At 42.3% G+C, this 12,473-nt stretch overlaps 1 protein-coding gene and 1 pseudogene across 1 annotated transcript; both read right to left on the reverse strand.

Annotated features, from left to right (window-relative positions):
- Positions 1 to 2,338: 2,338 nt before the first annotated feature.
- On the reverse strand, positions 2,339 to 4,689 carry LOC125168106 (ferritin light chain-like). The gene is made up of 3 exons (XM_047863047.1): positions 4,653 to 4,689; positions 2,622 to 2,946; positions 2,339 to 2,576 (listed from the first exon to the last, which is right to left on the reverse strand). Exons 1-3 carry the CDS (start codon positions 4,687 to 4,689, stop codon positions 2,339 to 2,341), a joined length of 600 nt encoding a protein of 199 aa, XP_047719003.1.
- A 2,574-nt stretch (positions 4,690 to 7,263) lies between these two features.
- On the reverse strand, positions 7,264 to 9,131 carry LOC125168107 (heterogeneous nuclear ribonucleoprotein A1-like; annotated as a pseudogene).
- Between the last annotated feature and the right edge of the window lie 3,342 nt (positions 9,132 to 12,473).

Genomic DNA, 12,473 nt, shown 5'->3' on the forward strand with positions numbered 1-12,473 from the left:
TATCCTTCTAATAAGTGCTGGTGTGATCCATCATTTCCTTCCTTCCTTCCTTCCTTCCTTCCTTCCTTCCTTCCTTCCTTCCTTCCTTCCTTCCATATAGGCAGGTACTGATGTCTAAGTTTGTTTGGAAAACCAGGAAAAAACCCCAAAACACTGGGGCACTTGGGTGGCTCAGTCAGTTGAGCGTCCGACTTCGGCTCAGGTCATGATCTCGAGGTTCGTGTACTTGAGCCCCGCAACAGGTTCTGTGCTGACAGTTCAGAGCCTGGAGTCTGCTTCAGATTCTGTCTCCTTCTCTCTCTGCCCCTTCCCTGCTCGTGCTCTGTGTCTCTCTCTCAAAAAAGAAAAAAAAAAAGAATAAACATTAAAAAATATTAAAAAAGAGAAAGCCAGGAAAAAAGAAATGAAAAGTAGTGAAATAGATCATTCTCAATCCTGTATCATTTTGCTGTGCAGAGAGGGATGCTCCCGTTGAAACATGCTTTGCAGTTCTCCTCCAGACACGGTGGCTGATCTCACTTTCTCAGTGCCCTCTGCTGGGGTAGGGAGGAGGGAATTGGAAAGGAGTGGGCTCCAGGTCAGTTTTAAAGAAACAAGAGATCACAGATACAGTGAGGCTCCTTTTGAACCCCTTCCCAATCTTAATTCCCTTAACCCCTCACTAACATGTATCTTTGCTATCCCTGCTTTTGTACTTTTGGTACATGTGAATGTACACATAAACAGTAGACTGTTGTATAAGATTTACCTTATTGGTATCTTGAATATATTCTTTTACAGCTTGTTTTTCCCCTCACCATTAGGATTTGAGAATTATTCATATCGATACGTGTTGTTCATTCATTTAATTGCCCTGCTTGAATATACATTTATCCATCCATTTCCTTATTGTTGGTTTCTAGTTTGTCACAACTGTGGACAATCCTGTGGTTAACATTTTTTTGCATGTGTCCCCTTAAGTGCAGGTATGAGGTTTCTTTGGGGGCAGTTATCTGCAAAATGTAGTCCCTGAATCAGCAGCAAGAGCATTAATATCATCTGGAACTTGTTAGAAATGCAAATTCTAGGGCCTTTACCCAGGTTTACTCAATCAGAAACTGGTGGTGGGACTCCACAAACTGTATTTTCACAAGCTCCCCAGTGGTTCTGACACAAGCTAAAGTTTGAGAATTACTGTTCCAGCTATACATTTTACAGTAGGATTGCTGGAGTATAGGATATGTGTATTTCCAACTTCATGAAATGTAGACAAATTGCCTTGAAAGTAATTGTGCTAATCTACATTCCTAAATATCATCTCTCAGTCTGTAGCTTTTTCTTAACTTTTTAAAATGGTCACTGTTGTTATTTAGAAGCTTTATGTGTTAATGTAGTTGAATTTATGAATATTTTTCTGTATGTTTTGTGTTTTGGATCTTGTTTATGTCTGGATGTCAGAGTCTCCCAAATGGGTTTCTAATCATTTAAGACTTTTGCTTTTTCCATTTCGGTCTTTACATCATCTGAAATTAATTCAATATAGTAATTTTTTTTTCTGACCTATTCTTGCTGAAAAGATATGCCTCTTGTCAACTTTTGCAAACTTGGATAGTTCCCTGAAAGAAAAAAGTACCATTATGGGTACAGATTTGGTGGGAGCGAGGTGGATGGAGGAATGGTAATAGAGAATACATGTACATGGTAAAAAAAAGGAAACAATTAAAAGAGACAAAGTGTTTGCTATAATGACAAACACAGGGGCCCCTAGGTGGCTCAGTCGGTTGGGCATCCGACTTCAGCTTGGGTCATGATCTCACAGTCTGTGAGTTCGGGCCCATGTTGGGCTCTGTGCTGACAGCTCAGAGCCTGCAGCCTGCTTCAGATTCTTTGTCTCCCTCTCTCTGACCCTCCCCCACTCATGCTCTGTCTCTCTCTGTCTCAAAAATAAATAAATATTAAAAAAAATGACAAACAGGCATCTAAATTTAAGATTACTAGGGGAGAAGTTGGCACTGTGTTTTCTATGATTGTTTAATTTATAGTGTGCATTTTGTGAACTCATTTATTTGGCACATCATAGATGCCATTGTGCATGGGTCCTATTACACACACCCAGGCTATGAAAATTGCACTATTTTATTTTTAAAATTTTTAAATGTTTACTTTTTTTTTCTTTTCTTTTTTTTTTTTTTTTTGTTTGCAGAAAGCTTTATTGTTTTCATTTGGTCCACCGCTTGGGAGAGGGCTCCACGTGGTTAAAAAGCTGCCTAGTGGCTGCAAGGAGAGACTCAGGCACAAGCCCTGGCACCTGGTGGATGTCAGAGGGACCCTCTCAAAGGCTGCTGGGCTCCAGAGACTTCTAGCCGTGCTTGAGGGTGAGCCTTTGGAAGAGATACTCGCCCAGCCCAGCCTGGGGACCGGACGGCCTGCAGAGATTAGTTAGGTGGTCGCCCATCTTCTTAATGAGTTTCACTTCCTCATCTAGAACGTGATCCTCCAGGAAGTCACAGAGATGGGGGTTTGCGCGGGCAGAGCCCCGGGCATGCAGATCCAGAAGGGCCTGCTTCAACTTCTTCTCCAGAAGCAGGGCGGCTTCCCTGGCGTCCAAGGATTTACCCCACTCATCGTGGGACGGCGTCTACACTTCCCGGAAGAGGCCATGGCCCCCGCACTGGTTTTGCATCTTCAAGAGACGCTCGGCGCCCTCCCGCTTCTTCTCAGCCACCCCGCGGGAGAAATGGCCCACGCCCTCCAGGACCACGTCGTCCCGGTTGGAATAGAAGCCCCGTGAGAGGTAGGTGTAGGAGGCCCGCAGGTGCATGTTGACGGTGGCTTCCACCTCTGTGGAGTACTTCTGACTAATTTGGGCGCTCGGGGTTGATTGGTAATGAGGAGCTAAATTCAAAATCGCGTGTTGGCTGGTCCCGGAGGCAGAGGGTGGCAAGAAGATGGCTCCGAAGGTTGCGACTGGAAAAAAGGTTGAGGGTGGTGGGAGGCCGGTAGAATGGGCGTCCCTGGGTCTGTTCCGTCCAAACACTGTTGAAGCAAGAGACAGATCCGAAGGACTGCGGGGCGCACTCAGTGTTTACTTATTTTTGAGAGAGAGCAGGGGAGGGGCAGAGAGAGAGGGAGACACAGAATCTGAAGCCGGCTCCAGGCTCCGAGCTGTCAGCACCGAGCCCCCCATGTGGGGTTCGAACTCATGAACTGTGAGATCATGACCTGAGCCGAAGTTGCTGCTCAACCAAGTGAGCCACCCAGGTGCCCCACACTATTTTAAAATAGTTGCTTTCTGTCTACATTTGGATACTTATGCCCTCAAGTAGCCCACTAAATCAGTCAGCGCTAATTAATAATCAACTCATGTACTTGGTATCAAGTTTTATTTGATTATGAGGGTCTTAATAAAAATTTCAAGCAAATAGAAGATTTGGGGGTAATTTGTATTTCATTGGGGAAGAGCCTTCCTGTACTTTTAGGGGATCCTGTAACTGGGGCACAGGGGTGCAAGAGCACCAGGCTCTGGGGGTCCCAAGCGGACCAGGAGCCACCACCGGCCACTGACAAATCCCAAGGCAGGAAGAGGAGCAGTAGTGAAATAAGACAGGAAATTTATTTCAGTGACGTCACCAGTCAGAAGACAGGGACTAAGCCTCTCAAAGACTGTCTTCACAGTGCGGAAAATACTTTTACCTTTATATAAGGAAAACATGAGACAAAGGTCAGTGGGTACATGCAGATGGGCAGTAAAGGTCATTATCTTGGGGTCAATCAAGCAGGGTCTTGCTGGCTCAGGGCAGTTGTTATTGCTTGAAGGGTAATTATGTTCCTGTCAGAGGATGCTTTGCCTCCTGGGTTTTTTTGTCTAAGAGATAAACAAAGGAGAATTTAAATCAGGAAGTACAGACCAAGGTCAAAATGGAGGTGACTAAAGTCCCTTTTCAACCCCAGTGACTCTCCATTATAATCCCAGCGCCTTAGAACAGTGCGTTGCACGCAATAAGTGCTTTATAAATGTTGATTCACTGATTGGTTATAAAAAGTGCTGAACTGCCCAAACTTTCTGGCTCTGACTTCAACTTAGAAATGCTTGTCCTGCAGAAGAAAAGCTTAGAACAGTCTTTACACGTGCCACAGAGCAACCAATCATGGAGACTGCTCACCTGCCATTGTATGTATTTCAAAATTTCAACAAATATAGTGCTTTGGAAAGATCCACTGGTGCATGATTTGTACATTCATATTGTTAGGTCTGTCCTGGCTTTTAGTTTAAATTACTTTGTGTTGAGTTCGGTTCAATTATTTTTGTGAACCCGTGCTGCACCAGGGTATAATGATGAGTATGACAGTTTCTTCCTTTAACTTATTCAAGATGATGGCTTCCTCTGTATTATGAATATGGCAAACCAAATCTGTGGTGTCTAAATGGGGTATCTCTTCATAGGAGGGGAGCCACCAAATGTGGGGCAACAATCAGATCAGGTGGCAGCCAATGGTGTGGGAGATGAAAGAATTCACCTGAGGCAAAACAAAGGAGACAAAAATGTATTGAATACACCACAAGCGAGTGGTGGGCACGAGAGCAGAAGAGTGGTTGTCTGCAAAGACGCAGTGGGTGGGGGCTGCTTTTAAAGGGGGAAAAAGAGGAGGTTTGGCAATGTATAGAATCTTACCTTGTTTGGTAACTGTGCCTAGTCGTAAGGAGCCCATTGGTCAGTTAGGGCCTAAGGACATTTTGAGGTGGGTCACCTGATGGGCCTGTCTGTATCAACCAGGTGGTCACTGTGGCCTTTTCCACATTCCATTGCTCAAGCTTGTTTGCCTGAAGGCGGTCTCCACAAAATCTGTTTAATCTCTTTCCATTATAATATTGTTTGAGTTGGAAATTCTGCCTTGCAAAATTCTTACTTTAGATTTAAAAAGTTAAAAATCCTCTCTCATGTGTCTTTGCTGACAACACATAATCTTCCTAGCAGGCCTTCTGGAACTGAGTAAAGTGATTTGACAATGAGGGAAGCCATTGCTTCAGAGGGCAGAAGCCAGGGGCTGAGCTGCGTGGCGGCTGGTGGTAGGCAATAGCAGGAAGCAATTGCTCTAACCCCACCACTATTTGTTACAAAGGCATTTTTCTGACTGAAAGTGTTTTCCTGGAAGAATTTTCCTAACTAGGGAGTGGTATTGAGGGCTCTCCCATCAATGGATAACTGAAATGTGTTTGCTAGGGCAGCCATCACCTTCTTTCTTTTTTTTTTTTTTTTTAATTAAAAAAATTTTTTTTTTTGTTTTTTACATGTATTTATTGTTTAGAGACAGAGAGACAGAGCACTGGTCAGGGAGGGATAGAGAGAGGGAGACAGAATCCGAAGCAGGCTCCAGGCTCTGAGCTGTCAGCACAGAGCCCCACACGGGGCTCGAACTCACAAACCGTGAGATCATGACCTGAGCCAAAGTCAGACGCTTAACTGACTGAGTCACCCAGACACCCCCATCATCTTCTTTCTACTCCAGTGTGCACCAGTACCTTTCCACTCACCATCTCATTCTCCTTGTACTTTATCTATCTGGCTTCCCCTGGCTCAATTCAGGGCCTTGCAATATAATGCCTAGAGGTTCAGTTTTGTCACTGTAGCATCAAATGAGCCTAGAGGTTATTTGGTTTTAATTATCATTCATTAAAACAATCAATGCAGAGGATTTAGTCATTCAAATGGTTAATGGTGGGACATTTAGGTAATTACAACTCTTGAATGTTCTCTCTTCTGCTAATTGTTTTTATTGAACCAGATTTGTGTCTAGGTCTTGAAAAGAAGTGGTTGAAGCCTGTAACACAGGCCAACATTTTGGGGGGAAGTGGAAGAGGGAGGTCTTCTAGGTCCTAAGCCCCGCTTCAGTCTCTTCATATTCCAAAGAATAGATGTACAGTAAATAATCCTCTGAGGCTCAGAGAAAAGACCCAAGTCAGATTCTGTCTATATTTGGATACCTGTGCCCTCAAATAGCCCCCTAAATTACTCAGCACTAATTAATAATTCATGTACCGGTTTCATGTTTCTTTTGATAAATGGCCTTAGCTTATAAGAGGCTCTCCCTTTCTCAAATACTCATCTCCTTCTTTTCTAGTAACCCATATTTTACCCTCTCCTCACAGGCTGATATCAGAACCATTCACTGATTCAAATTCATTCACTCTTTAGTCATTCATGCAAACTTATTGTTTCAACCAACCAATCATCTGCTAGGTCTTTAGATAGTCCTGGAGATTATAACTGAGAAATTGATTTTTTAAAATTTTTTTAAATTTTTAAGTTTTTTTTTTTAATTTTCTTTTTTTGAACGTTTATTTATTTTTGGGACAGAGAGAGACAGAGCATGAACGGGGGAGGGGCAGAGAGAGAGGGAGACACAGAATCGGAAACGGGCTCCAGGCTCTGAGCCATCAGCCTAGAGCCTGACGCAGGGCTCGAGCTCACGGATCGCGAGATCGTGACCTGGCTGAAGTTGGACGCTTAACCGACTGCGCCACCCAGGCGCCCCAAATTTTTAAGTTTTTTAATTTTTTTATTTTTCAAGAGAATATTAAATCGTTTATTGATTACACATGATAATGGACGATACACAAGCTTTAATCCCATCTATAATTTTATCTGATACCATAATTCAATTTAGATATATTGCATAGGATGTGCCAACAATCATATTAATAACCAAATAAACTCCAGGACTTTGCTTGGGTGACCCTTTTAACGGTGAACTCCAGGTCACAACACATTAACTGTCAGTTCAACCACACCAATGTTTGTGGAGACAACGGCTTCTGTGCCCAAGCAGGTTGCAAATAAACTTCAAATGGAACCTGGCATCACCCTGATGGAATTCTAACTTCACACTGTTGGGGTAGTTTACCAAGATGGCTTCAGAGTAGACTAACTTTACACAGCACATTTAAAAAAAGACACATTTATTCAACGTCATGATCAGACTATTAAATTTAGCAATCAACAGCATGGGTGCAAAAAAAAAAATCTACATTAAAACCCTTTGTTGGAATGCTTTACACTTTCCACAGAACAGAAACTAAAATAACCTGTTATACAATTAGTCACAAATACAGTCCTCGAGTTTTTTGTCCATACACATGAGTATTGTCTAAAACATGTCTTCTTTGTAGCAGCTAGGCCCTGCCACCACTGTGCTTGGCTGAGTTCACAAATCTGTTGTAACCTGTAGCTTCCCTGTCACTTCTCTGGCTCTCCTCTCCTGCTAAGCTTTGTTTCCTGGCCGTAATTAAAACCTTCTGCCACCGCCATAGCCACCTTGGTTTCGTGGTTTGGCAAAGTATTGGCCTCCACCACCATAGGGGCCAGAGCTTCTGCCTCCAAAGTTTCCTCCTTTCATGGGTCCAAAATTTGAAGATTGATTGTTGTAATTGCCAAAATCATTATAGCTTCCACCACCTCCAAAGTTGCTTTCATCGTTACCAAATCCGTTAGAGCCATCCCCACTGCCACCATATCCACCACCACCTCGACTGCCGCCAAAGCCACCTCGCCCACTGAAGTTTCCTCCATGGCCAAAGTTGTCATTCCCACCAAAATCACCTCCACGACCACCACCGAAGTTCCCAGAACTCTTTGGCTGGAAGAAGCACTAGCTATCTCTTGCTTAGATAAAGCTTTCCTTACTTCACAGTTGTGTCCGTTCACAGTGTGGTATTTTTGAATGACAATCTTGTCTACAGAGTCATGGTTGTCAAAGGTCACAAAAGCAAAGCCTCTCTTTTTGCCACTGCCTCAGTCAGTCATGATTTCAATCACTTCAGTTTTCCCATACTGTTCAAAATAATCTCTTAGATGATGTTCTTCAGTGTCTTCTTTAATGCCACCGACAAAAATCTTTTTCACAGTTAAGTGGGCACCAGGTCTTTGAGAATCTTCTCTCGAGACAGCCCTCTTTGGTTCCACAACTCTTCCATCCACCTTGTGTGGCCTTGCATTCATGGCTGCATCCACGTCTTCCACAGTGGCATAGGTGACAAACCCAAAGCCTCTGGAGCGCTTGGTGTTTGGATCTCTCATTACCACACAGTCCTGAAGCGTTCCCCATTGCTCAAAATGGCTCCTCAGACTCTCATCGGTTGTTTCAAAGCTCAAACCTCCAATGAAAAGCTTCTGCAGCTGTTCAGGCTCTTTGGGAGACTCTGACTTAGACATGACGGTGGTGGGAGGGGAGACTTTCACGATGCTTACTCGGCGGCGTCCATGGGCAGAAAGCGAAATTGATTTTTTTTAAACTTGTTTCCTGACACCACCAATGCTTTTATTTATTGTTAAAAATTCTTGATGACACTGGTGTTTGAGTTATTATGGTTTGAATATTACCTGGTCTTTGTCTACAGTTACCAAAGTAAAATAGTAACTATGCCCTAATAAAATCCTTAAAAGTACTAAATGATAAGTGTAATGCCCCCGATTTTGAATCCGAGAGACCACCAAGAAGCCGATACCAATGCAAACGCATGAGGGTTTATTTGCAGGCTGGAGCTTGGGCCCAAGTATACCCTACACGGCGGAGCAGGGACTTGGACCCCTAGGTTAAGAGGCGTAGCACTTTTATTGGGGCCAGTGGCCAATGAGACTGTAACACACACAGAAAGTTGCATAGTCATGTCAGTCCACACGCAGGTGGCCAGTTGAATTACAATTTACCCTATAGTAACTGTTTCAACTAGCCTATCACTCTGGTCAGAATTGGCGTGCAAGTTTGGCGGGCAAAAGGCGGGGTTTACATTCTTTGGCGGTTAGGGGTTCCAGTAAGGGTGTGCTCAGCAGCTTGACTAGGGTGGGAGAGTGTCTTAAGCAATAAGTACGTCATGTGGGGGTTATACATGATATGGTGGGTGTAGTACAAAATGGAGTTAGTCTTGATCTGCTTGTCCAGGGGTAGGGGATTTTTGTTAAATTCCTTGGGTCCCACATTAAGGGGTGCCTGAGCCGCTCAGTTGCTCGATTGTCCGATCCTTGATTTTGGCTCAGGTCATGATCCCAGGGTTGTGGGATCAAACCCCTTGTCAGCCTCTGTGCTGAGCATGGAGCTTGCTTAAGATTCTTTCTCTCTCTCCCTCTGCCCTTTTCACTGGCTTGCACACACACTCTCTCTTAAAAAAACAAAAAAAAAGTACTAAATGATAGCTGAGATTAGAAGAGAAATTAAATATGAAATATGGCTAAGATACTGATAGGAAATAACTCCCAGAGACTATGCTGAAAGAACTGAAAAGACTGACCATTTTCAAATCTCTTCTTTCTTTCTTTCTTTCTTTCTTTCTTTCTCTTTTTTAATGTTTATTTATTTTTGAGAGAGACAGAGACAGAATGCGAGTGGGTTAGCGGCAGAGATAGAGGGAGACAGAGAATCGGGAGCAGGCTCCAGGCTCTGAGCTGTCAGCACAGAGTCCCACATGGGGCTCTAACTCATGAGCTGTGAGATCGTGACCTGAGCTGAAGTCAGAGGCTCAACCGACTGAACCACCCAGGTGCCCCACCTTTCTTTCTTTCTTTTTTCTTTTTTTTAATGTTTGTTTATTTTGAGAGAGAGAGAAAGAGTGCGGGCATGAGTGGGGGAGGGGCAGAGAGAGAGAGGGAGAGAGAAAATCCTAAGCAGGCTCTGTACTGTCATCTGCAGAGCCAGATGTGGGGCTCCATCCCACAAACCATAAGATCATGACCTGAGCTGAAATCAAGAGTCAGATGCTTAACCGACTGAGCCACCCAGGTGCCCCAAGTTTCTTTTATTTCCGTGTGGTATTCAGTCCAGGTTTGGCTGTACAGATGTAGTCTTTGTTGTTCTCCTAGACTCTATTTCTTTGATCCCTATCACCACATCTCTGTTATCACCGTATCAGGGAGTCTCATTAACCCCACTACCTAAATGTCTTTTGGAAACAGCTAACCTCTCCCATTCCTTCTTGGGGTGACTTTCTGGAGTATTCCACCCTACCTCCCCAAACCAAACTGGCTGATGTAGGTGGTTCAGTAAGTCCTTGAACCTGTCATTATCACACTGCACTGTATGTAAATGTTTGGCTGTTGCTAGCCTTTGTTAATCTGTGAGTTCCTTTAGAGCAGGCATTATGCCTTAATTATTTGTATGTTCTCATCACTAGTAGAGTGCCTGGCACACTATAAACAATAATAAATGTTTGCTGAATTAAAAAATGAATTTAATAAACCAAGGGATATTTTCCCTAAATCTCACAAGGGGGCAGCAAGGAATACAATTTTTTTCTATTGTCTGCAAAATCACATATCTTTAAAGCCAGAAGAGACATTAGCTTAGTTGAGTAAACTTCTCATCTTCTTAGAATGCTCAAATATTTCTTTAGAGAAGGACTTCATGGCATTCATAGAAATTCTCTCATAGGCCTCATTTCCAGGTTTTTAAAATGTCACGTAAGCATACAGTCTGTTGACCATCCTCACAAATGTGTACTTTGGCCATAACTCTGAATTTAGTTGCCTTACCCAACTCTCTTAAGATTATATAAAATAATAGGCATTTGCCTAAATGGAATTTTCTGAATGTAGTATTTGTTTTTGGCTTCTTGATTTCTCATATGATCACATAAATTTACCACACTTAGTGCCATCTTCCATTTTTAGAGTTGAGGAAATGGAGGCCTAGAGAGGTTAAAGAGTTCTCCTTTATTCACACAACAAATCACTGGTTGGACTGAAACCAGAATTCCAATCCTCTGACCCTGAATCTTACATTTCCTTTTATTGTCTGAAGGTCACGGATGCTTTGGTTTGGAAACAGAAGCATAATTCAGGGTATATAGACTTTAGTACCCAATTCCTTCTAGATAAATGAGTGTTTACATTTCAGTCCTACTGAAGGTTAGATTGCAGCATCTATCGTGAAAAAGGGTTTGTACATGTTCTTTTTCTTTATTGAATTAGGAAATGCAAGAAAAACAGTCTTTACAAACTCACAGTTCTGAAATAATACAGTTCTATAGAGAAGGAAAAAATTTTTCCTCAACCTTCTTAGGGCCCGTGGCTGCATCTGAAAATTAAACCAATAAGGACAGATTAATGGGAGAAAAGCATGCAGATTTTATTAAATTTTTACATGTAGATGGGAGCCTTCACAAGAGAATCAAGACCCAAAAAAGTGACCAGAGCAGGAAGCTTTTATACCTCTTAGACAAGGAAAAAATAAATTTGTGAAGAATTGATAAGACAGAGAAATTTGGGCTAGGGGTAGTAAATGGTGAAATGGTAACTAGGAAGATCAGGATTAGTTCAACAAGGTTTGTTTATACATCCTTCTTGGCCCCAAATTTCTCTGTCTCTGATGATCAAACTGTCTTTTAGTACATTCACAGTGTTGTGCAACCATCACCACTATTTAGCTGCACCTTTCATCATTCCATAAAGAAACCTTCTACCTATTCATACTGTTTGCAACTTGTTTTCTTAGTGAATACTACCATGTAAAGATATGTCTCATTTTTTAAATAGCTTTATAGTATTCCATTATAAGTACCATAGTTATTTACCAATCTCAATGGATACTTGGGTTATTCTAGAATTTTAAAATATTATAAGCAGTGCTATACTGAACACCCTTGAATGCTTGCATACTTCTATGATACACATTATTAGACACAGAAATGTTGAGTCGAAGGAGATAAACATTAAAAATGTAATCAGGGGCGCCTGGATGACTCAGTCGGTTAAGCATCTGACTTCGGCTCAGGTCAGATCTCACGGTTCATGGGTTTGGGACCTGCCAGGCTCTTTGCTGACAGCTCAGAGCCTGGAGCCTGCTTAGGATTTTGTGTCTCTCTCTCGCTCTGCTCCTCCCCAGGTTGCCCTCTGTCTCTTTCTCAATAAATAAATAAATAAATTTCTATATTTTCCTCCCAAAGAGTGCTACTAATTAACAATTCCAGCAAGAGTATTTCCCCATCACACTTTCCTACCCTCTTGCCAACACTGAATATCATCAATCTGTAAATATTTTCCAATCTGATAGGTAGAAATAATCACCTTATTGTTTTAGTTTGATTAATTATAAGGGAAATTGAGCATCTTATAATGTTTATGAATGATTTTGTGTGTGTGTGTGTGTGTGTGTGTGTGTGTGTGTGTTGACTTGCCTGTTCATGATCTTTGCCCACAGTTCTATTGAGGTGATTTTTAGGTAGTTAATAGGAAAGTTTTTTGAAAGAGTGTTTGCTTTCTCATTTTGAGCAAACCTTTTTCCTTCTCTGCCCAGGAAACATTCTCTTTGTGTGTCTCTCATCTATGTTAAGAACTTCCAGGCCATTTGGTTAATGTAACCTTTTCCTACTGAAGAGAGAGGGCTTGGTCTGTGATCATCAGAAGGATTTTAATATCCTATTTCCGTTTCCTTTAGAGTTACCGTCCTCTTTTTCTCTCACATTAATTGCTTTGTGTTCTCCCTGCTTGATGCATTTGACCTTCATT

This window comes from Prionailurus viverrinus, chromosome B3, assembly GCF_022837055.1.
Source record: "Prionailurus viverrinus isolate Anna chromosome B3, UM_Priviv_1.0, whole genome shotgun sequence".
In the NCBI taxonomy this organism is placed as follows: domain Eukaryota; kingdom Metazoa; phylum Chordata; class Mammalia; order Carnivora; family Felidae; genus Prionailurus; species Prionailurus viverrinus.